The 24226-nt window shown below is 41.2% G+C and overlaps 2 protein-coding genes and 2 pseudogenes across 2 annotated transcripts; all 4 read right to left on the reverse strand.

The window, feature by feature from the left end:
• Window positions 1-1474: 1474 nt before the first annotated feature.
• Window positions 1475-4604, reverse strand: LOC111345514 (kelch-like protein 25). Its single transcript, XM_022952801.2, has one exon. The coding sequence runs from the start codon at window positions 4512-4514 to the stop codon at window positions 2589-2591; it is 1926 nt and encodes a 641-aa protein (XP_022808536.2). The 5' UTR covers window positions 4515-4604; the 3' UTR covers window positions 1475-2588.
• Window positions 4605-14248: 9644 nt separating this feature from the next.
• LOC111337682 (kelch-like protein 11) lies at window positions 14249-16587 on the reverse strand. The gene has a single exon (XM_022944025.2). The coding sequence runs from the start codon at window positions 16501-16503 to the stop codon at window positions 14797-14799; it is 1707 nt and encodes a 568-aa protein (XP_022799760.2). The 5' UTR covers window positions 16504-16587; the 3' UTR covers window positions 14249-14796.
• Window positions 16588-17285: 698 nt separating this feature from the next.
• On the reverse strand, window positions 17286-20204 carry LOC148719898 (kelch-like protein 12; annotated as a pseudogene).
• Window positions 20205-21116: 912 nt separating this feature from the next.
• Window positions 21117-23930, reverse strand: LOC111337679 (kelch-like protein 11; annotated as a pseudogene).
• Window positions 23931-24226: the final 296 nt, after the last annotated feature.

Raw genomic sequence — 24226 nt, forward strand, 5'->3', positions numbered from 1 at the left:
ATCAACTGTCTCCCATGTACTCAGCTCTACATTGTACTTTACGACCGTAGTTTTCTGGTCAGTGGTGTTTACTTGAACAGCATAAATTTCCCCTTAAACGATAGCTACGTTAGAGGACAGAAAATCTAGTCGAACATGACGAAACAATCCTTCAAATGCTGTTTTTCGCTCGTTCTTTCTGTGATTAACCCAGTCTGATACGATTTCAAAAACATCATCTTCGACTTTAATCTCGTCGGACAAAATCCACCTCCCGACCTCTTTAGCTTTCCATTTTTACCAGGGAAACGATATGATGTTCTCTCGCCTGCTCATGTTGATAAGCTCGTCACAGTCGTATTTCTCAGCGAGGTAAAAGGTTCAAATACAGTTATAGTGTCTATACGGCCAACAGGGTTTTTATAGTTTTGGTATGTATTTAACATGTAAAAAGTATTCTTAAATAAAAATTGGATTCTGACGTGTCTTCGCCCTGAAATCGAGGTTTAAACTTCCCGCTTTGGCTACGCCCATTGAAGGTGACCGTGAGTGGGGGCAAAAAAGACATTGAGTTCCAGAATGGGTCGTGACGCCAAGTCAGGAACGCGCCAAATCCCGCCAGTGGTTCATTTCACTGTTTTTTCAGTAAGGTAAAGAGTTTTCGGCGACATAAATATGCCAGATAGACGTGTTGTTGCGGGCTGTTCTAATACTACAAATTCAGAGAAGCGAATTTCATTGCATAATATTCCATTCCGGGAGTGACGTCACTCATCACCAATCTTCCCTTACGCGGTCAACTTCATTGGGCGTGGCCGAAGCGGGAACTTTAAAGCTAGAATTTAGGGTGAAGAGGCGTCAGAATCAATTTTTTTTTTAGAATACCTTTTACAGGTTAAAGAGATACCAAAACAATAAAAACCCTGTTGGCCGTATAGACACTTTAAGGTTGAACATTCCTCGTTCCAAAACTCGACCTGAAACAGTTTTCAAGCTCGGAGACGGGTTTTCAAGCTCTGGAGACGAGTAGATGCAAGATCATCAGTTATGGTAAGGAATGATAGTCTCATGGCTAAGGCCAAAATGTTGAGAAAAATAGCCAAATATGCTGAATGAGTTTGAAAATATGTCTTGTCGACATATTTCTAAACAGTCAAGAGCTTCTTGACCTCACGATCATTTTCTTTATTCTCATGACCTGGATGTGTGACTCAGGGGTGATACTGTGGGGAGAAATTACCGGTAGATGCCTATCACTCCCAGGGGTTAAAGGATTAAGGGAAAAAAAACCCTTATGTTTGGACGTGATAATTGATATTACCAGCAATGCAGCTACATTGCTAATCAAACCAATATGATCGCTAGAGTTATTGAGGTAAATCAGAGAGAATGACTTTTGATACGGGTTTTTTTTTTGTCAAAAGTGGGGTGGATCCGCCTTAGGAGATGTGGGTTACGATAAGAGAATGTTTTGACAATTGCATGGGGCACTACCTTTGGAATTCACGCACTTCTTTTATTGTGGAGCAGCTTACTCACTAATTACTGTCTATAATCACATTACAAACTACTAAGGCTTATCAATTTATCTTAAACAATTGCCATGCTTGTATTTATTCTTTAGAAAACGAAAATGCGCGTTCTCCTTCATGTGGAGGTGTCTGTTGGCTGTACAACATAAAGGGTTTACAGTAAACAGATTGTTTTCTGAAAGAAACCCTTTGAGTTAATGAGGACTTAACCATTTAACTCCCAAGACAAATTTTCTCCTTACAACATCAATACAGTGTCGAGCGGACAAGTGACGCGGATAAAGAAAAAATGTCAAACATGGGACTATTAGTCGATCAATTACCAAATTCTCTCATCTAGCATCATGAAAATTGTATGGCAGACAATAAGGAGAATTACTAATGACATCTTGGGAGTGAAAGGGTTAAAGATCAAAAACAGCATTGCTATCAAAACCATAAAAGTAGAATAGTTCATTGTAATCTGAAGTCTCACACTGATATGAAATAAAAAGAAAGAAAATTATAACCATGGGGAACAGTTCATAGAGATTATTCCATGGAAAGTGCGCACAAACGATTTTCATTCACAAGTTGCAATGCTTGAAAAAACGAACGAGTGAGTTTTTTTTTTATGCATCGCAACTAGTGAATAGAAATTGTTCAAGCACTTTCCATGGTATGATGTTTTTATCTGATATATACTGAAATTTTTTACTAACTAACCGACACATTGCAATGATTGAACGCGAACGACTGTGAGTATACATCGTGTCGTCCAATCGGAGGCACAGTGTAAATCTCAGTATGTATGAAATAAAATTGAATCTGTGTGCTACTACTACAAGACTGTATTTTTAAACCATAACAGCTCATTCATGCTATTTTAACGTGCAAGATTATATTTCACCGTCGAATAGTACTAAAATCACACACAGGATATCTCATCATCCAGATGTGTAAGAAGTCTTGTTTTTTTGTCCCTTGTCCATTGACTAAAAAACCGTGTAAAGATTTCTTAAGTTTAATCACCTGTGAAAAAACTTTAAACTGTCTCCTTGAATTAAATTAAAGGGGATTGTATTGAAGCTAACTCAGTCAGTCATCATCATCAGACAGCTCAAATACAGGAATAGGACGAGCCACAACACGTTGGCTTATCGGAGTGGCGGATACTGGGGTGACCAAGAAGTTGCCACTGTTGGCGCCAATATTGACGCTGCCCATGCTGGTGCTAACAGGGAAGCTGCTACGGGTTACTGACGGGAAATTGAACGCGGGTTGTGCGGTTGCTGGCGTCACCACCTCTTCCTTGATGAAGTCAGGTTTCTTTAGCACTCCTTTAGATAGCTTCATTACACATCCAGTGAATGTGTTCTGATTTCCTGATGCGTACATTTGCACTGGTATGGATGTCTTCTCAATCCACTTGTCTTCTGTAGAGTCGTAACATTCAACTGACAGTAATCTATCTCTATTATTCTTGGTTCCACCCAGAACATATAAGATACCATTCAGACACACCATGCTGCCATAAACACGCCAAGTGTTTAAGCTTCCAATGAAGTGCCATTCGTTTGTAGAAACATTGTACATCTCGCATCTTCTTGACACCTTGTTCTCTTCGTTTAAGCCTCCAGCAACAAAAACCTTTTCTTCAGTTGCTACTCCAAAGGCACCACCCCTTCCTTGCTGCATGTCAGCGATTTCCTCCCATTGGTTTTCCTCAATGTTGAATCTTTCAACTTTAGCGACATACCAAGAAGTGTTAGGGGCCGATCCACCTAAAAGATACAGATGGCTACCACTTGCGACAACAAAGGACCCGTTTCTACAGCCTTGGGGGGATTCCACAACTGTTTGCCATGTACAAAGCTCCACATCGAATCTCTTTATGGTTGACTTTCCAGCAGGTCTGTTAACTTCAATGGCGTACATATCTCCTTTTACAACAGTCACAATGGCGTTATCTGCTGATACGTCAATCAAATCCGACTTCGACCAGCCATTAAACACGAGATCATACTTTTCTGCCTTGCTGAACTTCTTAAAGGTATACAGCTGATCACGAAACGAAATCATTTGTGTTTTCTGGTTTCTCTCGGTTGATCCATCCGGCAGCCGCTTCCACTGGTCTTTTTCTGGGAGATAAAAAAATGTGTACTTGCCACCACATGCTAGGATAACACGTGTTTCTAGACCTTTTCTTGGTGGCTGTGGGAGATCATCTTCACTCGCAAAAGTAGCCATCTTTACAATAGCATCCACGGTCAGCCTCAAACAAACAGCGTTGCCACGGACGAGTTCGTTTGTCACGACATCCTGCAAACAATCACGCGTTAGGAAATCCAGCCGAACGCGACCGAACAATTCTTCAAATTCGGCTTTTCGCTCGCTCTTGCTGCGTTCAACCCACTGAACTATGATCTTAAAAACATCTACTTCCGCTCCCACAGCAATCTCGTCGCTTGAAATCCATCTCGCCACCTCGTTAGCCTCCAAGCTCAGAAATTCATCCATTTCTCCTACGGAGTCGAAATTATCGCGGATGAATTTCCCGCTGTTGCCAACAAGCTCGATACAGTCGTATTTCTCAGCGAGGTAAAAGGTCGAGATACAATTTGAATTGGACATTTCTCCCTCTAGAAATCGCCCCGAAACAGTTTTCAAGCTCGGTATCATCAGATAATTCCCTGCAGCGATCAGATCCTTGGCATTCTCCTGAGTTACTTCCACAGTTCCAGTGTAGATGAATTCCAAAACATCTTCCATAACAGATCCTGAAATCTCTTCAAATCGAATAATCCCTTCGCGATTCTCTTTCATGTCACTCTGAAGAAGCTTGCAAAAGAACGGACTAACGGCGGAAAGCACATTTCTGTGAGCCTTAAACTCGCCGTTGTCTTTCGAAACCAAAGTAATGTCCCACAAATAATCTTGTTTTCGCTGAATGTTGAGGCGCTTCAACATTTCCACACAGAAAGCCGATTGTTCAGCGGCTGATATGGGCTGTAAATCTTCCATCTTTTCTGGAATTTCCTAGTTTCTGTCGGCAGATTCTGCTCAAACGTTGTTGATGACTCTGGAAAAATACCGAAAGCGGAAGTATGGCTGGTTCCCACGTTCCCACATGCCCGCTCGATTTTTCTTTCCCCTGTCGACTGAGAGACTCTGGGTACGAGTAGAAAATCAATTCCAGGGGACTGGGAAAACGTTATGGGCAGAATCTTGAGAGAAAGAGGGAAAGCCAGAAAACATCCTGTTGGTACGTTAGCGCAATTTGATATTCAAACAGGAATTTCAATTGCTCAAATCCAACGTTCATAAAATTAATTAAGGGACCGGACCGGTCCATATTTACCGTCGGGGGTTTGGAGGATTCTGTTTGAGTCATGATAAAGTATTTATTTCCTGACTCCCCCATCATAGTAAGGCCATGTAGTTTTCTATGGTTCCCCCTCATTTTCAGTTAAGAGGCAGTCAGTTTTCTACTGTCCTAGCTGTATACTCTGTTGGGGAATGGCTGGAACTGATCCCCCCTCCATTTCCCTTGAAAAACCATGTGATCCCTGAAATCTTCCACCCGCCACCCTCCTCCTCCCCGGGCGACATTTCATAACTGGCGAATGATTGAATAGCATTGTGGGTATAAGGCATAGGGCTTATTGATTAGGATGACAGGAGGACCCTATAGTTGAAATCTAACAGAAATATTGAGTTACATGTATGGACACAACCTCGTTCCCAGGGATTTTCCCTTTTTGAATATTTTGGCGGGCGGGAAAATATTCAAAAAGGGGAAAAGCCCTGGGAACGAGGTTGGTATGAACAGCTATTTTCTTTCCAGGAATTTCACTTAAACTTCACTTTTGCATCGACAGTTTACATGATGAACTTATGTAAAAATTTGTATCAAAACAGAGCTGCGAACAAAAGAGGAATAATACTTGAGGATAGAAAATCCACGGTAATTTTTAGCAAAAAATACGAAATTCGATCTGAGTGATCTTAAAATACTTGCTAATTCACATTTTGATAAAAAACAAAACAAACAAAACAAGACAATCACTTACACACAGGCATTACATTTACATTTTTCTTGATGACGTAAATTAGCGATATTAAGCCACCCAGTCAGTGCAATGTTCGCTTCATTTCTTCAGAAACGATATTACCTTCAATAAATCAATACACAAATTTTTCGGCTCGATGAGGTTCAGGCGTTCCGGTTTACTGAAGTTAATTATTTGCGAGACATGATTTTCGAATTATAAACGTTGCATTTTCGAGTTTGGGACTCCGTGCAGCTTAAGACACTTCCTTTTCTTGACAATGATTTCTCTCTTTTTTTAAAGATTTTACACTTTCTGTTATTCGCTTATCTCGTTCCTGCAGCTCATCATCTAACCTCAGTTTGTATCATTACTCTTAACAAGTTTCCGTTTTGGAGGAAATTCAATTCAATTCTTGTTTTGAGGAAAATATGGTCAGTATTCTACTTCCTGATAAGCCCTTTATCACCCCTTGTTCACCCCTGAATCACATATTAAGGTTCGGAGAATAAAGGAAATGATCACTAACTGAGGAAACTCTTGAAAGTAAAACAAATTCTTCTAGTCAGCACCCTATCAAATGTATAGAAAACAGTATGGAGAATGTGCATACTGATGTTAGGGTGTAAAGGGTTAATGAGCCCATTAACACAATGACAAATTGCTTTTGACTTAAGGGAGCGATCAATGTAAAGATGTCTAACAGGAATCAAGTGTAATGATTTAGCAGTCCAGTGCTTGCCACATGCCTGTACACGCCGTGTTTGCGATACAGAGTTAATGTATGAGACTAACAACAAAAAGCGATCATCGCAGTATGACCTTTGATTTTTCTCAGCCCCTCCTCGAGTTAATCCTTAGACTAAGCAAACAAAAATCATCGTGTATCATACACGATGAACTTTGTTTGCTCGCCCTTTGTCATGAGTGGCGTCATATTCAAGCTCTTTTATTTCAAGGCTGTAATGCGTTTGAGGGACTACTCCCTAACAACCTTACGTTTGTCGAGTAGTTCTCCGGTGAGTCTCAGAACACAGCCAAACAACAGGTATGAGGTGACTGGTGCCATTGTTGTAAGGATCCATGTGTCCTTAGCTGTGTCAAAACATTCAACACTCGGTTCAGTTTGGCCCCTCTCATTTCTTCCACCCAGTATGTACAGCTTTCCTTCAAGACGAACCCCACTTCCGTTATATTGTGGAACATCCAAGCTTGCAAAAAGTTGTCATTCGTTTCTTGACGACTTTGAGTCGTACTTCGAGCATGTCTACAATTTCCTCCCATTTGTTTTCAAGTGCCAATCTCTCAAACCCTCGCGACGGATTGCATTGTGTTTGGATCCTTCCCACCAAAAATATACAGATGGATGCCAGCTGCAGCATTCACTTTACACACTCCATTAGATGAGTGAAGTACCCCCCATGCGCACGACTTCGAATTTCCTTAGGTAAGCTTATATCGTGATATAAATCCAATAAAAACAAATGCTTATGCCTGCTGTCCGCCGTAATCGACATATTAGGCTTGTTAATTCCACAGCTGTTAAATTTCTGGGAGACTACTTCCCAATTGCAACAATCCTTAATTTGTCTAGCAGTTGTCTGAAAAGCTTCAGAATAGAGCCAGCAGTGAATGCCTTTTTACACCCTGGGTCGATGATTGCCACTGGTATGGCTGTTTTCTGCATCCACTGGTCCTTTGCACTTTCAAAACATTCAACACTCAGTTCAGTTTCGTTCCTCTCATTAAAACCACCTAGTATAAAACTTTCCATTCAGACATACCATACTCAGTCTACTATTGTAACGTGGAACATTCAAGTTCGCACAAGTTTGTAATCTCCCTCTCCTGCTCAGGGTTCCTCCAACAACGGAGACTTTTTCTTGAGAGGCCACTCCGAAAGCTTCGCTTCTTTCCTCTCGTATATCCGCGATTTCCTCCCACTTGTTCTCAACGGTGTCGAATTAATCTCTCAGCTTTTGCGACGTATTCCGTTGTGACTAGATCCCTCTCACTAAACACTATCCAGAAGATGAGTGAAGTGTCTTCCATATATACTGCTTTACATTGTACCCCTTCGCAGCACTTTTCCGTCTGTTAACGAGGTCAACTTCAACAGCATAAATTTCTCCTTTAACAACTGCCACCTTTGCAGGATCCCCATTCAAGTTCAGCTCGGACCAAACGTTAAAAAAAACGGATCGCATCTCTCTGCATTTTGGTACATGGTAAATGTGAACAACCGATCACGAAATTTCATCATCTGATATAAATGGGCCTCCATGTCGACCTTCATACCATCTGGTAAGCGCATCCGCAGGTCCTCCTCAGGGAGATAACCAAAAGTGTACTTGTCACCACGAGCAACAAGAACACGTGTATCATATCCCTTTCCCGGTGACTTCGGGAAATTATCTTCATCAGCAAAAGTAACATCTTTGTTGTGGCATTTAATGTCAGCCTCAAACAAACGGCACTGTCGTGAACAAGTTCGTTTCTCACGACGTCCTCCAGACAGTAGGGAACTTAAGCAGTCAGGACGGCAACGCCAAGGAAGACTTCGATTAAAAAATGAATTTCTATTTTAAATTAGAATTTCGAAAATATTTGTCTGTGTTTACCGTCTCATACGGCGCCACACCTCAACCTCAACATTACGCATAAAAGTAGCGTTGAGTTCCAGATGGAAATTAAAGTTATTTGCCGTCGCGGTTTCGGTTTGCAGGCGACGCAAATTTTGGTGATTTCACGTTGTTGTTTTGTAAAGGTCGTTTAAGAAATGTACTAAGTTTTAAAACGCACGTGCTGAGCTATTGTTCCCCCGGCCCAATTAGATCTTTTCTTTTTCCAAGTCCTCGATGCCGTCGCCGTCGTGGTTTGCTTAAGGTCCATAGTCACGCGACAGAAAACCCAATCGAACGTGACCAAACAATTCTTCAAATGGTGCTTTCCGCTCGTTCTTTCTGTGGTTATCCCAGTCTAATGTTATTTTAAAAACATCAGCTTCCTTTTCGACTTTCATCTCGTCGTACGATATCCACCTCTCGACCCCTTTGGCTTTAAGTGCAAAAATTCATCCATTTTTCCCACAAAAACGATGTTTTCGTGTAGATGAATTCCAAAACATCTTGTATAATAGATCCTGAAATCTCCTCAAATCGAATAATCCCTTCGTGATTCTCTTTTATGTCGCTCTGAAGAAGCTTGCAAAAGTACAGACTTGCGGCCGAAAGCCCGTTTCTGTGAGCCCTGAACCCTCTGTCGTCGCTCGTCACCAAAGTAATGTCGCACAAATAATCTCTTTTTCGCTGAATGTTGAGGCGCTCCATCAATTCCACACAGAAAGAAGTTTGCTCCTCCGCTGACATTGGCTGTAAGTCTTCCGTCTTTTACCGAATGCTATTGTTATCGAGGACAGATTCCTCCCAAGATATCTTGTTGATGTGGCGTGTAATCATGTATGGTATCGAAAGCGAAAGTTCTCTAACTCAATCCCAAGCTCCCTCCTCCGAACAGCAAATTAATTGAGAGGCTCTAGGGAAGAGTACAAGAACCAACTTGTTCGAGTGTGTTGATAACTTTTCGGATCAAAATTTTCCATCATATCTTCCTCAGGACTTCTAAACATTCCTCACAACATTGCTGTTAACGTTACTATATTTCGTCACAAATTCAAAAATTTATGACCAAACCTAACTACGTTTGGAATTAACAAAGGAAATTCTTACTAACTGGAGGCGATCTTGAACAGGAAAATCTGACAAAGCTAATCAAATTTTATATCGTGAAAAACAAATTATATCTCGGCCAAAAGTTTTTGGATGATTTTATAATTTGATAAAAACCACGATCCAATAGTTCTCAATAAATCTTCACTTTTCAGAGGATTTTTCAACCTCGCTTATTCTATTCTTTTTTCTTCAGTTTTGGAAGTAAGGAATCACCCCCATCGCTAAGGGGGAGGGGAAGGGAGGGTGGGGAAAGGATGGAAGATTTTGGTTGTGTCAGGATAAGGTTTACCTGATCTAACCATAAAGCTGTGTACTATTTTGTATTATACATAGCTAGCAGAGCCATGCTTAACAACTGGTTCATGCTTTAGCGTGCACTATCGAGTTATGGAGCACGTGGGAAGTTAAGTTTGGAGAGCACGAAAGAAGCGTAAGAGTTGCCTGAGGCAATAGTAGCCGAGGACAAGCCTTGCTTCTTGAGCGAAAAAAAAAAGAACTTTTCGGCGAAGCGATTTGCTTACGCTGTCAGCGTGCACTATCGGGATTTTGAGCACGCTTACGTATACTGAATTTGATTGCGCGGCTCTGCTAGCTATTTTATTAAATCAATTTCAGTATATATACGTAGGTGTGCTCAAAATCCCGATAGTGCACGCTGATAGAGTGAGCAAATCTCTTCGCCAGAAATTTTTTTTTTTCTCGCGCGAGCGGCCATTGTTAGCATAGGGTAAAATGATATATTTCGCGACAATAATGGTTACAACCAGAGACTCGATCGGCCCACCAGTCCCAAAACGAAGAAAATTTTCCGACCTTTTCCCCTGGGCTAGAGTTCTTAAATGAGGCGCAAAAAGAGAAAAACAACGGAAAAGGAGACTCTGCATCAGCGCCGTCACGATTCGCTTCACTGTCCGAGGGTGAAATGCAACAAAATTTGATAGAAAGACACTCTGGTAAAACCAAACAAATGACAAACTGGTCTGTCAAAAATAAAGAATTTTGTATTTAAACTGCAGTAAAATAAAATTCGAGCTTTCAACAGAATATTTGAAATAAAACCAATTCCCATTTTGCTTGATATTTCGCATATCGCGAACAATCACTTCTGATATTGTTGTCCGTTTTTCGCGTCGGATTTGATGCACAATTCCACCAGCTATATCATAAAACAATTGGTTCATGCTTTTAGCTGTGTACTATCGAGTTATGGAGCACGTGGGAAGTTGGGAGAGCAGTGAAGAAGCTAGAGTTGCTCTCGGCTATTGCCTCGGGCAAGTTACGCTTCTTTCTTGCTCTCCAAACTTCCCACGTTCTCTATAACTCGATAGTACACGTTAAAACATGAACCAATCGTTAAATATTCTCATTACTTCCTCTTCCGCCACCCTCATTGGCAGTTATTGGCAGCCAATTTTCGACAGCCCCACCTATATACTCTCTGATCCCTCCCTCCGTTCCCAAAATTCTTCACCCCGACCCCCTCCCTGGCCAGGTGACAAATAATTACCTGTCCCTTAGACGTCCTGGTTTAAGGTGGTAAGTACCTCAATGGATTTACTATTATTTGAGACATGTTTTTCGAATGATGCCAGGACTAAACAATCGTCGCGTTTTTTAGATTGGAACTCTGGGCTGTTTAAGAAGCTTCCTTTTTTTAACAATGCTTTTCAGTTTCAATGATAAAATAACGATTTTTCACATCTCTGCTTTCCACCCCTCATCATCTAATCTCAATTCGCATCCGTTTCTGGGTTCGAAGAAAATTATTTAAATAAGAAAAGTCTTGACGGAAATTTTTTGCCAGTTTCACTCTCTCAGGCGCTGGTACGCCCCTATGTTCACTCAAGAAGTGCTAAGGTTTTGATTTGAGAAGAATTTAGTGTGAAATGTGTTTAGCAATCAAGGATAATTAACGACTTAGAAGTCAGGTGCAGTAAACGTGACTACGCGAAGTGCCATCTTTAGAGAGAGAGTTAAAAGCATAAGTGGACCACTGACGAGTCGACAACTTTAGAAGTTTACGGAAACGACCGTATATCGGATAATCAACGGTTTATTGATATAACTATTCGATCTGAAATCAACAAATTTCACAACAGTTATTTGTGGTATTCACCTACGTTGAGATCCCAAACAAATAAATAAAGAATTACCGTAGAAAACTCAACCTACTTCTGTGGCGGGTTTCCATAAACTATGAACAACTGAACTGAAACTGCGGCTTGAATTACCGAACTCGGCGAACTTAAACTCCTGTATCCGATAAGCGGCTGATTCACATTTTTTCTAAACGTGCTATGACTAGAAAGGAAACTAAAACCATTCAAAGTGTAAATTGTTCCTAAGTGTCAATCAAAGTTTGCCTATTGTCCGTCAATAATTAATTCCGTTGAGGGAACAACAAGGTTTACACCAAACGGTAAATTACCGGAAGGGACTTTTGATTTAATTTTAACACAGCCTAAGTGAGCTTCCAAATTAAGACGGTGAAGTACGAATGTCTGTTCCTGCTGTCTGTCATGAACATTATGACTAATCTTAAAGCTGTAAGGTGTCGAAGTAACTGATGCCTAACAATATTAATTAAGTTGTTCTAGTAATTCTCTGGAAAGCTTTAAAGTGCAGCTAAACCCAAAATTTTTTTTTCGCTTAACGAAATAAGCTTATTTTTTGGAGTATTTCTGTGCAAAAATTTTTTAATTTGCTCAAATCTTTAATTTTCTATGCCCAGTCAAAATACGGAAAATTGGCCGCCATCTTGCCCCACGACCGAGTTTAAAGAAGAATGGCTCTAGCGGGTAATGTGACGTCAAATCGAGAACACGAAAGTCTGCATCTCACACATTTTCACTTGTTTGGGAAGATTGTCGTCGATATTGGCCGAAATATGCCGACTAGGTGTGTTGTATGAAGATTGTATGAAGCGCGATACCCTCTTGCAAATTTCGCACGTTGCTACATCCTTCTACAACACACTTAGTCAGCATATTTTCGGACAATTATCGACTACAACCTTCCCAAACAAGTGAAAATGTGTGAAAAGCAGACTTTCGTGTTCTCGATTTGACGTCACATTACCCACTAGAGCCATTCCTCTTTAAACTCGGTCGTGGGGCAAGATGGCGGCCGATTTTCCGTATTTTGACTGGGCATAGAAAGTTGAAGATTTGAACAAATAAAAAAATTTTTGCGCAGAAATACTCAAAAAAATAAGCTTACTTCGTTAAGCGAAAAAAATTTTTTGGGTGTAGGTGCACTTTAAAGCTGAGACTGCAAATAAGTTTCATGTTCTTTCCTGTGTCGATGTTTGGTATGGTTGTTTCGTGGATCCATTGGTCGTTTGCAGGGTCAAAACACTCAACACTCAGTTCAGTTTGGCACCTCTCATTTGATCCACCCCGTACGTACATCTTTCCATTCAAACAAACCATACTACCATAACGACATGGAACATTCAAGTTCGCAATATATTGCTACTCATTTGTCGATGTAGTGTACATCTCACAAGTTTGTAATATCCCTCTCGTGTTTGTTCCCCCAGCAACGAAGATTTTTTTCTTCAGAGCCCACTCCGAAAGCTTCGCTTCTCTCTTCTCGCATGTCTGCGATTTCCTCCCACTTGTTCTCCACGGTATCGACTCTCTCAGCTTTGGTGACGAATTCCATTGTGTCTGGATTCGACCCACCAAAAACATACTGATGGTTGCCGGCTGCAACAACACAAGCATTCCGTCTACACTGTGCAAAGGTAGTATCCATGATCTACACATGACCAGTTTCACACATGCTAAACTCTCACGCACCAGTTCGATTGCCACGACATCCTCCAGGCAGTCACGCGTTAGAAAACCCAGTCGAACGTGACCAAATAGTTCTTCAAATGCTGCTTTCACACGCTCTTTCTGTGATTTACCCAGTCTAAAATAAGTTTAAAAACGTTGGCTTCCTCTTTGACTTTTATCTCGTCGGACAAAATCCATCTCTCGACTTCTTTAGCTTCCAAGTGCAAAATTTCATCCATTTTTGCTACAGTAACGATGTTCTCGTTTATAAAACGCCTGCTGGTGTTGATAAGCTCGTCACAATCGTATTTCTCAGTGAAAAGATTGAAATACAGTTAAGTTTGGACATTTCTCCTTCTAAAAATCGACCTGAAACAGTTTTCAAGCTCGGTATGATCAAATAATTTCCTGCAGCGATCAGTTCTTTGGCATTCTCCTGAGTTACTTCCACAGTTCCAGTGTAGATAAATTCCAAAACATCTTCCATAACAGTTCCCGAAATCTCCTGAAATCGAACAATCCCTTCGCGTTTCTCCTTCATGTCGTTCTGCATAAGCTTGCAAAAGTACGTACTTGCGGCGGCAAGCACGTTTCTGTGAGCCTTTAACTCTCTGTTCTCGTTCGAAACCAAAGTTACGTCGCCTAAATAATCTTGTTTTCGCTGAATGTTGAGGTGCTTCATCAATTCCACACAAAAGGAAGTTTGCTCCTGGCTGAGATTGGCTGTAATTCTTCCATTTTTAGAGAGTTATCCTTGTTTCCTAGGACAGATCCCTTCAAATATCTCTTGGTGATGTAGAATACTGAGATCAAGGGAGAGAATCGAAAGCGGAAGTTCTTACCTCGTTCTCAAACTCCTTCCCGTCTTATCGAGCTTCAGCCCATGCTAAGAATCGCTCCAATTAACAATTGGTTCATGCTTTAGCGTGCACTATCGAGTTATGGATAGGAGCACGTGGGAAGTTTGGAGAGCACGAAAGAAGTGTAAGAGTTGCCCGAGGCAATGGCCGAGGGCAACTCTAGCTTCTTGAGTGTAAATGGATTAAGGAACAAACCCCGTTATGTTTGGCCGTCAGTGATAAGTATGGTGAGAGCACTACGTCCAAGGCATAAATAAATATTTTAATTAGGTAGGAGTGCTGACCCTGAAGAGGGTTTAAAGTGCAAGTCGAAATGACTGATTAATAGTACCCTTTACTGTTTTACCGGCGACTTTATTGGTTGATTTACACATTACAAACAAGTCTGCTGCATCATAGTTAATAGAGGGTAACTATGGCTGCATGTATCTCCACAAAAATAGATCTAGTAACGAGAAAATAAAATGCGTTTATTCTGCATTCTGCATTTCGCTGATCTCAACAGGTTTCAAATATAATTGCTTAATGGTGACCATCTTTCCTCATCTACAGTAAACTAGTCTGTCCGTTAAGACCTGTTTCGTCTTCTTTTTGACCACTGAGGCAGTCAGTGTGAAAGTTGCGAAGCAGTCAAGTATACATAATAATGATTTAGAAGTCAGCTGCTGTAAACATCACTACACAAAGTGCCATCTTTAGTGAGTGAGTTTAAAGTATAACGGTGTACAGCAAACGGTAAACGGTCAAAACTGATCCCTGCGTTAACTTAGACTTTTTAGGGGAGCGAGCTACTAAATTAAGGCAATAAAAAGCGAATGCCTATTCCTGCTGTCTGTCACGAACATCATGGCTAAATCCAAAGCTGTAAATTATCGGAAAAACTACTCCCCAACAATGCTTAGTTTGTCTATTAAATCTCTGGAGAGCTTCAGAACAGAGGCAGTGAATGCGTTTTTATTTCCTGGGTCGATGTTCGTCACTGGTATGGTTGTTTTGTGGATCCATATTTTGTTTGCCGGGTGAAAATATTCAACACTCAGTTCAGTTTGGTTTCTCCCATTTTTTCCACCCAGTACGTACAGCTTTCCATTCAGACAAACAATACTACCGTTATAACGTGGAACATTCAAGTTTGCAATACATTGCCACTCATTTGTCGACGTAGTGTACATCTCACAAGTTTTTAATCTCCCTCTCCTGCTTATTCCTCCAGCAACGAAGACTTTTTCTTGAGAGGCCACCCCGAAAGCTTCGCCTCTTCCTTCTAGCATGTCTGCGATTTCCTCCCACTTGTTCTCCACGGTGTCGAATCTCTCAGCTTTGGCGGAGTAATCCCTTGAGTCTGGATTCCTCCCACCAAACACGTACAGATGGCTGCCGGCTGCAACAACACAGGTATTCTGTCTATACAGTTCATTAGACGAGTGAAGTGTCTCCCATTTATATTTCTCTACATTGTACCTCTTCGTGGAGCTTTTCCTGTAACAGATGTCAACGTCGACAGCATAAATTTCTCCTTTAAGAACGGCCACCTTTGCAGAACCTGCATTCAAGTTTAGCTCGGACCAAACGTTAAAAACAGGATCGTACCTCTCTTGATTATCATAATCCTTGAATGCGAACAACTGATCACGGAATTTTATCATCTGAGTTGAAAACGTGCTTTCCTTCAGACCATCTGGTAAGCGCTTCCACAGGTCCTCTTCAGGGAGATAACAAAAAGTGCACTTGCCACCCCGAGCAACAATAACACGGGTATCATATCCCTTTCTCGGTGACTTCGGGAGATCATCGTCATCGACAAAAGTAGCCATCTTTGTAGTAGCCTCCATAACCAGCTTCACACAAGCCAAATTCTCACGCACCAGTTCGTTTGTCACGATATCCTCCAAACAGTCACGCGACAGAAAACTCAGTCTAACATGAGGAAACAATTCTTCAAATGCTACTATACGCTCGCTCTTGTTGTGTTCAACCCATTTCAGTATGATCTTGAAGATGCTGGCTTCCGCTTCCACAGCAATCTTGTCACTTGAAATCCACCTCGCCACCTCCTTTGCCTCCAAACTCAGAAATTCATCCATTTCTCCTACGGAGGCGAAATTTTCGTGGATGAATTTCGTGCTGTTGCCAATAAGCTCAACACAGTCGTATTTCTCAGCGAAATAAAAGGTCGAGATGCAATTTGAATTAGACATTTCTCCCTCTAGAAATCGCCCCGAAACAGTTTTCAAGCTCGGTATCATCAGATAATTCCCTGTGGCGATCAGTTCCTTGGTATTTTCCTGAGTTACTTCCACAGTTCCAGTGTAGATGAATTCCAAAACATCTTCCATAACAGATCCTGAGATCTCGTCAAATCGAATAATCCCTTGATGATTCTCTTTCATGTCGCACTGAAGAAGCCTGCAAAAGAACGGACTTGCGGCGGAAAGCACATTTCTGTGAGCCTTAAACTCGCAGTTATCTTTCGAAACTAAGGTGATGTCGCACAAATAATCTTGTTCTCGCTGAATGTTGAGGCGCTTCAACATTTCCACACAGAAAGCCGATTGTTTAGCGGCTGAGATGGGCTGTAAATCTTCCATCCTTTATAGAATATCCTTATTTCTGTTAGCAGATCCTGCTCAAATTTTGTTGATAATATGGATTACTCCGGAAAAATATCGAAAGCGGAAATATGGCTGGTTCCCACTTTCCCACATGCCCGCTCGGTTTTTCTTTTCCGAGTCGACTGAGAGATTGTGGGCCGTGGGATGAGTAGAATAACAATTTCAGAGGACTGGGAAAATGTTGTGGACAGAATCTCGTCGGAAAGACGGAAAGTCAGAGGCTGGATTCTTTTGAGAAAACGTCCTGTTGTTATATTTGCGCAATGTAATATTTAGATAGGGATTTTAATTGATCAAATCGAACGGGGATGAAAATAGCCAAGGGACCGGTCCATATATACCCCCTTGAGGGGCTGGAGGATTTTGGTTGCACTGAGTCACGTTAAAAAATCAGTTACCTGATCCCCTCATCATATACAGTAAGGCCTTGAAATATTCTATGGTCCCCCCTCATTTTCAGTTAAGTCAGTGGCAGTCAGTTTTCTATTGTCCCAGCTTTATGCTCTATTGGTGAATGGCTAGAACTGATTCCACTCCATTTCCCCTGAAAAACCATGTGATCCCCTGAAATCCTCTGCCCCACTCTTCAACCGGGCGACATTTAATAACTGGTCCCTGATATGGATGGCAAAATGTGGGCTTAACTGCATAGGGCTTATTGATTAGGACGACCGGAGGACCCCATTGCTCAAATCTAACAGAAATATTGAGTTACATGTATGAAGAGTTATTTTCCTTCCCAGGAATCTCGCTGAAAATTTCACTTTTTTCTCGAAATTTATATGAAAACAGAGTTGCAAACAAAAGAAGAATAATACTCAATCACTTAAGGATGGAAAATCCACAGTAATTTTCAGCAAAGAATGCGAAATTCTATCTGACTGAGTAACTTTACAATACTTGACAATTTACGTCTTGCCGGATAAATATACAAAACAAAACAATCATTTACATATAGGCATTACAATCACAAGTTTTCTCCTCGTTTCTTCTTGATGACGTAAATTAGCGATGTTAATCCACTGAGTTAGTGCAATCATGATGTTTGCATCATTTCTTCAGAAAACGAGATAACCTTCAATAAATCAATACACCAACTTTTCGGCTCGATGAACGAGGTTCAGGCGTTCCGGTTTACAGAATTTAATCATTTTAGAGACATGTTTTCCTAATTATAAACGTCGCATCTTCGAGTTTGGAACTCCGTGCAGCTTAAGACGCTTCCTTTTCTTGACAATGATTTCTCTCTTTTTTTTAAGATTTTACACTTTCTGTTATTCGCTTATCTGGTTCCTGCAACTCATCATCTAACCTCAGTTTGCATCATTACTCTTAACAGGTTTTCGGTTTAGAGGGAACTCAATCATAGTTTTGAGGAAAATAGGGTCAGTATTCTACTTCCTGATAAGCCCCTTAATGAGCACATTACCACAATGACAAGCCGGTTTTGACTAAAGGGAGCAATCACTGTTAACATGTCTAACAAGAATCAAGTGTAATGATTTAGCAGTCCAGTGCTTGCCGCATGCCTATACATGCCATGTTGCCATACAGACTTTAAGTATGAGATTAACAACAAAAAGCGACCATCGCAGTATGACCTTTGATTTTCTCGGCCCCTCCTCGAGTTAATCCTTGGAGCAGACAAACAAAAATCATCGTGTATCATACACAATGAACTTTGTTTGCTCTCCTTTTGTTGCGAACGTCACATTCAAGCTCTTTTATTTCGAGGCTGTAGTGCGTTTAAGGGACTACTCCCCAACAACCTTAAGTTTGTCGAGGAGTTCTCTAGTGAGTCTCAGAACACAGCTGAACAATGGGTATGAGGTGACTGGTGCCATTGTTGTAAGGATCCATGTGTCCTTAACTGTGTCAAAACATTCAACATTCGGCTCAGTTTGGCCCCTTCATTTCTCCCTCCCAGTATGTATAGCTTTCCTTTCAGACGAACCATGCTTCCGTAATATCGTGGAACATTCAAGCTTGCAACAAGTTGCCATTGGTTTGTTGACGTATTGTACATCTCGCAAGTTTTCAATATTTCCCCATTGCGTAATCCCCAGCGACGAAGACTTTTTCTTGAGTAGCTGCTCCAAAAGCATTCCCTCTTCCTTCCAGCATGTCTGCGATTTCCTCCCATTTGTTCTCCACAGTGTTAAATCTCTCAGCCTCAGTGATGGATTGTTTTGTGTCTGGATTCGTTCCACCAAACATATACAGATATACAGATGGCTGCCACCAGCAACAATACAAGCATTTTTCGCTTTACACACCCTATCACAGGCGTGATCGAGTGTCTCCCAAGCCCAAGGTTTCACATCATATCTCTTCACGGTATTATTTTCCCAATAGCGGCAGGTACTGACTACAACGGCATAAATGTCTCCTTTTACCAGAGCCACCTTAGTAGAATTTGAGTGCAAGTCTACCGCTGACCAACCATTGCAAAACAGATCGAGTCTCTCTGTATCTGGAAAGTTACTAAAGGTAAACAACTGATCGCGGCGGTTTATCATTACTGTGCCATCAGCCTCTTTTACTTTCAAACCGTCTGGTAAACGCCTCCACTGGTCTTCCTCGGGGAGATAGCAAAGAGTGTACTTGCCACCACGGGCAACAATAACACGTGTGTCATTTCCCTTTATCGGTGACTGCGGGAGATCATCTTCATCGGCAAAAGCATCCATCTTTACTGTAGCATCTAACGTCAGCCTCAGACAAACCGGGCTGTTACGAACAAGTTCGTTTGTCACGACATCCTCCAGACAGTCACGTGACAGAAAACCCAGTCGAACGTGACCAAACAATTTTTCAAATGTTGCTTTTCGCGCGCTCTCTCTGTGGTTTACCCAGTCTTATATGATTTTAAAAGCATCAGCTTCCTCTTTGACTGTAATCTCGTCGGACTAAATTCACCTCTCGATCTCTCTAGCTTCCAAGTTCAAAAATTCATCCATTTTTGCCACGGAAACGATGTTTTCGTGAATAAAACGCCTGCTACTGGTGATAAGCTCGTCACAATCGTATTTTTTTCCAAGGTAAAAGGTTGAAATACAGTTAATGTGTGAAATTTCTCGTTCCAAAAACTGCCCTGAAACAATTTTCAAGCCCGGAACGATCAGATAATTCCTTGCCGCGATCAGTTTCTTTGCATTCTCCTGAGTCGCCTCTACAGTTCCAGTGTAGATGAATTCCAAAACATCTTCCATAACAGATCCTGAAATCTCCTCAGTCAAACCGAACAACTCCCTTTCGATTCTCTTTCACGTCGCTCTGAAGAAGTCTGCAAAAGTACGGACTTGCGGCGGAAAGAACATTTCTGTGAGCCTTTAACTCTCTGTCGTCTTTGGAAACCAAAGTAATGTCGCACAAATAATCTTGTTTTCGCTGTGCGTTGAGGCGCTTCATCAGTTCCACACAGAAAGCCGTTTGTCCGGCAACTGAGATGGGCTGTATATCCTCCACATTTAACAGAATTTCACAATTTCCGTGGGTAGATTCTGATAAAGTGGATTAATACTCGGGAAAAATATCGAAAGCGGAAACATATATGGTTCCCACTTTCCCCTACGCCCCCTCGGTTGCCGAGTCTCCTAGGAGATTGTGGAGAAGAGTACCAGAGTCTATCTGTCACGGCGATTTTTGTCACCGGTATGGTTATTTTGTAGATCCATTCCTCACTCGAAATGTCAAAACATTCAATACAATATACAACACAATTGTTAAGCGGTCTTTAATACAAAAGAAAGTTAAAGTATTTTCCACGAAGAGCAGTGAGATTTGTCTCCAACAGTTGTCAGCAAAGAGTGTAATGGTGTAGTTCGCCTTTTAAACTCTTGCTTAACAGCAGAAGTTCTCTATCGAATTTTTCTGATAGACCCTACGCACTTGAGAAAGGGTTCGATGGTGCTTTTATTCACCTACCAGGACTATAAATCAAGAGACCACAGATCCGGCAAGAGGGCAAAATTACTCAAATTATCAAATCAAGATCCTCATGCCCGTGGGAGATGGAATTCTGATTTTCCAGGATTTCCATGACTTGCGCGAACCCTGGCACCATTCAATGAAACGAAATATGACTTGAACTTGAAAGAAAGTAGGACAAAGTACTAGCCACAAGCAAAAATATGGAGCTGTAAAAATTGTTAGAAGGTGGCAAAGGATTTTTTACGTGACAAATAATTAGGGCCAAAATTATTAAGTGACGTGTTTTGTGACGCGTATGCTGTGACGCGTGAATCTTACAGAAAAGCGAGCGTGATTCGTACGTGAACAATGAGCCAGCGTGAGGCGGGATTTCCCTTTTAAAGTATACGTGACCGCGAACTTTTTCTTTCACTGGTGAAAACCTTAAGATTTCCCTGAAAACTTCCACACGAGAGGAGAAATTTGATAGTTTCCTTTTAAATTTGTGAACTTGAAATGCTGTTTAAGGTACACCAGACGCATAAACTTTTCTAAAATTCTCGTGTAAAACGGGCTTAAGGCCCCTCTCCTCCCCACCCCTCCCCCACATAGTAATTGTGACAAAATAATTGAAAAATAATCCAGCAAAAGCAAGTCGGTTATGATTACAATTTTTTTGTGGTAAAATCAGGCACAAGAGACTTCAGTTTATTCGAAAAGTGCTACTTCCACAATTTTTCCACTTTACAGCGAGTTCCATTCCTGGTTTTAAAACATATGCTTCTTTGGATGGAATTTGACTAAGCCTGAGGTATTTAAATTTTTTCAAAGAGCTTGGTTCAAATCTTTTACTGAAAGACTAGTCCTTATTGATTGCCAAAAAATCCATTTGTTGCTACCTAAATTTCTTGATATTGTTATATAAACGTTAATTACGAGCTTTATCTTTCGTTCTTCACAATAATTGCTAACATCGTTTAAGAAAAATGGCTTGAAACCTAGCTTTGGAGAGCTTCTCGTAAATATGGGCGAAATCTAAGGATACTCTTATTGTCTAACAAACAAAACACATGTTTCATTTGACGTCATTTTGGCCAATCATCAGTTGTAATACTGATTAGATAAGGATCGAATGGGACAACGAAACATGTCAAGTGACAGTTCGTGTGTTCAAAATGCTGATGAACATTCAAGAAATTCGGTTATTTTGAACTTTTCTATGTAATCGTTGACTTCTTCGTAATAGAAAATCGACTGCCAATAAACTATTAATGAAGAGGAGGAATATAAAATACTGACTAGCGCTCCCTAATTAGACGACTGTGCACACTACTTAGGAACTGGGGGGGTAAGGATTTTTGGCTTTGTCATGATAAAATTTACCTTTAGGGGGGGGATGGGTCGGAGGATTTGTGAGGATCACATACTTTCCAGGGGAAATGGAGGGGGGATCAGTCGTCGCTAATAGAGGGGGACTATAAGAAATTGACGGTCAGTGAAGGAGAATCATTAGAATACTACATAGCCTTAAAGGGGATCAGGTAAATTTTGTCACGACATAGCCAAACATCCTTACCCACCAGGTGACAAATGATGACAAGTCCTTAATTAGTGTACACAGTCGTTCAATTAGGGAGCGCTAGTCAGCATTTTTAACTATCCAAACGGTTTAACGAGTCGCAAAGTGACTGGGAAACTACACCACTATAGTACTAAGTTCGTCTAGTGCACCTTTGGAAAACCTCATTGCACATCCAATGAACGGATTATATGTTGTGGAGATGCTTTCCACTGGTATGGTTGTTTTCTGGATCCATTTGCCCTCAGCTTTGTCAAAGTATTCAACTCTTAGTTCACTTTTATTACTACCTCTTATCCCACCCAGCACGTACAGCTTTCCATTCAGCTGTACCATACTTCCATAACAACGACCAAAATTCAGCATTGAAAAAGTTGCCATTCATTTGTTGATACATTATACATCTCGCAAGTATTTAATAATCTTCCTCTGCATGCCCCTCCAGCGACAAAGATTTTCTCACGAGTGGCCACCGTAAAAGCGCCACCTCTTTCTACCAGCATATCAGCAATTTCTTCCCATTTCTTTTCCACAGTGTCAAATCTCTCACCACTTGCGAAATATTCCTGTGTATTTATCCACCCACCAATCATATACAGGTGTCTACCAGCTGCAACAACACAAGTATCCAGTCTACAATCTTGATCAAACGAGAGATCAACTGTCTCCCATTTACGCAGCTCTACGTTGTACTTTACGACCGTAGTTTTCTGGTCAGTGGTGTTTACTTGAACAGCATAAATTTCCCCTTTAACGATAGCTACGTTAGAGGACTCCGCGTGCGATTTCAAGGCTGACCAATCGTTAAAAATTGGATCGTATCTCTCTGCACCTACAGATTTTGTGAAGGTAAGCAACTGATCACGGAATTTTATCATCTTCGATGTAATGGCATTGAGCTCCTTCGTACCATCAGGTAAACGCTTCCAGTGGTCTTCTTCAGGAATATAACAAAAAGTGTACTTGCCACCCCGAACTACAATACCACGTGTATCAGTTCCCTTTCTCGATGACTGTGGGAGATCATCTTCATTGACAAAAGTAGCCATCTTAAAAGTAGCATCGACTGTTAGCCTCAAACAGACAGCACTGTCACGGACAAGTTCGTTTGTCACGATATCCTGCAAACTGTCACGCGAAAGGAAACCCAGCCGAACATGACGAAACAATCCTTCAAATGCTGTTTTTCGCTCGCTCTCTCTGTGGTTTACCCAGTCTAAAATGATTTTAAAAACATCAGCTTCCTCTTCGACTGTAATCTCATTGGACGAAATCCACCTCTCGATCTCTTTAGCTTCCAAGTGCAAAAATTCATCCAGTTTTGCCACGGAAACGATGTTTTTGTGAATGAAACGCCTGCTGTTGGCGATAAGCTCGTCAAAATCGTATTTCTCAGCGAGTAAAAGGTTGAAATACAGTTCATTTGAGACATTTCTTGTTCCAAAAACCTCCCTGAAAGCGTTTTCAAGCTCGGTATGATCAGATAATTCCCTGAGGCGATAAGTTCCTTAGCATTCTCCTGAGTTACTTCCACAGTTCCAGTGTAGATGAATTCTAAAACATCTTCCATAACAGATCCTGAAATCTCCTCAAATCGAATGATCCCCTCTCGATTTTCTTTCATGTCGCTCTGAAGAAGTCTGCAAAAATACGGACTTCCGGAGGAAAGAACATTTCTGTGAGCCTTTAACTCTCTGTTATCTTTGGAAACCAAAGTAATGTCGCACAAATAATCTTGTTTTCGCTGAATGTTGAGGCGCTCCATCAATTCTACACAGAACGACACCTGTTCAGCAGCTGAGATGGGCTGTATATCTTCCATAGCTTACAGAATTTCCTGGTTTCCTTGTGCAGAATCCGCTTTAATTTTGCTGAGGAACACACAGGTACTGGACATCGAAAGCGGAAGCATGGCTGGTTCCCAGTTTTTCATCTAAGCTCCAGAGTCCCCCTGGCAGGGAAAACTCTGGCGACGAGTAGATATGGTTAAAGAGGTGCGCTGAATGAATGATGATCTCGAGCCAGTAATCAGAATTTTGGGGAAAAGAAGTAAAGCGACTGGATAAATTTGAAACCAAACTCCTGACGACATATTACTACAAAACTTATGTATAAAAAGATACAGGTATATCATTTATTCGAGGGCAATAAACTATAAACTGTTCATCATCTCCTGCTCAAGGATGCGTATGATAAACCAAATGATAG

Source organism: Stylophora pistillata, chromosome 11 (assembly GCF_964205215.1).
Source record: "Stylophora pistillata chromosome 11, jaStyPist1.2, whole genome shotgun sequence".
Lineage (NCBI taxonomy): Eukaryota > Metazoa > Cnidaria > Anthozoa > Scleractinia > Pocilloporidae > Stylophora > Stylophora pistillata.

What these genes read in the sequence shown, in the direction of transcription:
- LOC111345514 (XM_022952801.2), bottom strand. Translation starts at nt 4,514, where the DNA reads ATGGAAGATTTACAGCCCATATCAGCCGCTGAACAATCGGCTTTCTGT.
- LOC111337682 (XM_022944025.2), bottom strand. Translation starts at nt 16,503, where the DNA reads ATGGAAGATTTACAGCCCATCTCAGCCGCTAAACAATCGGCTTTCTGT.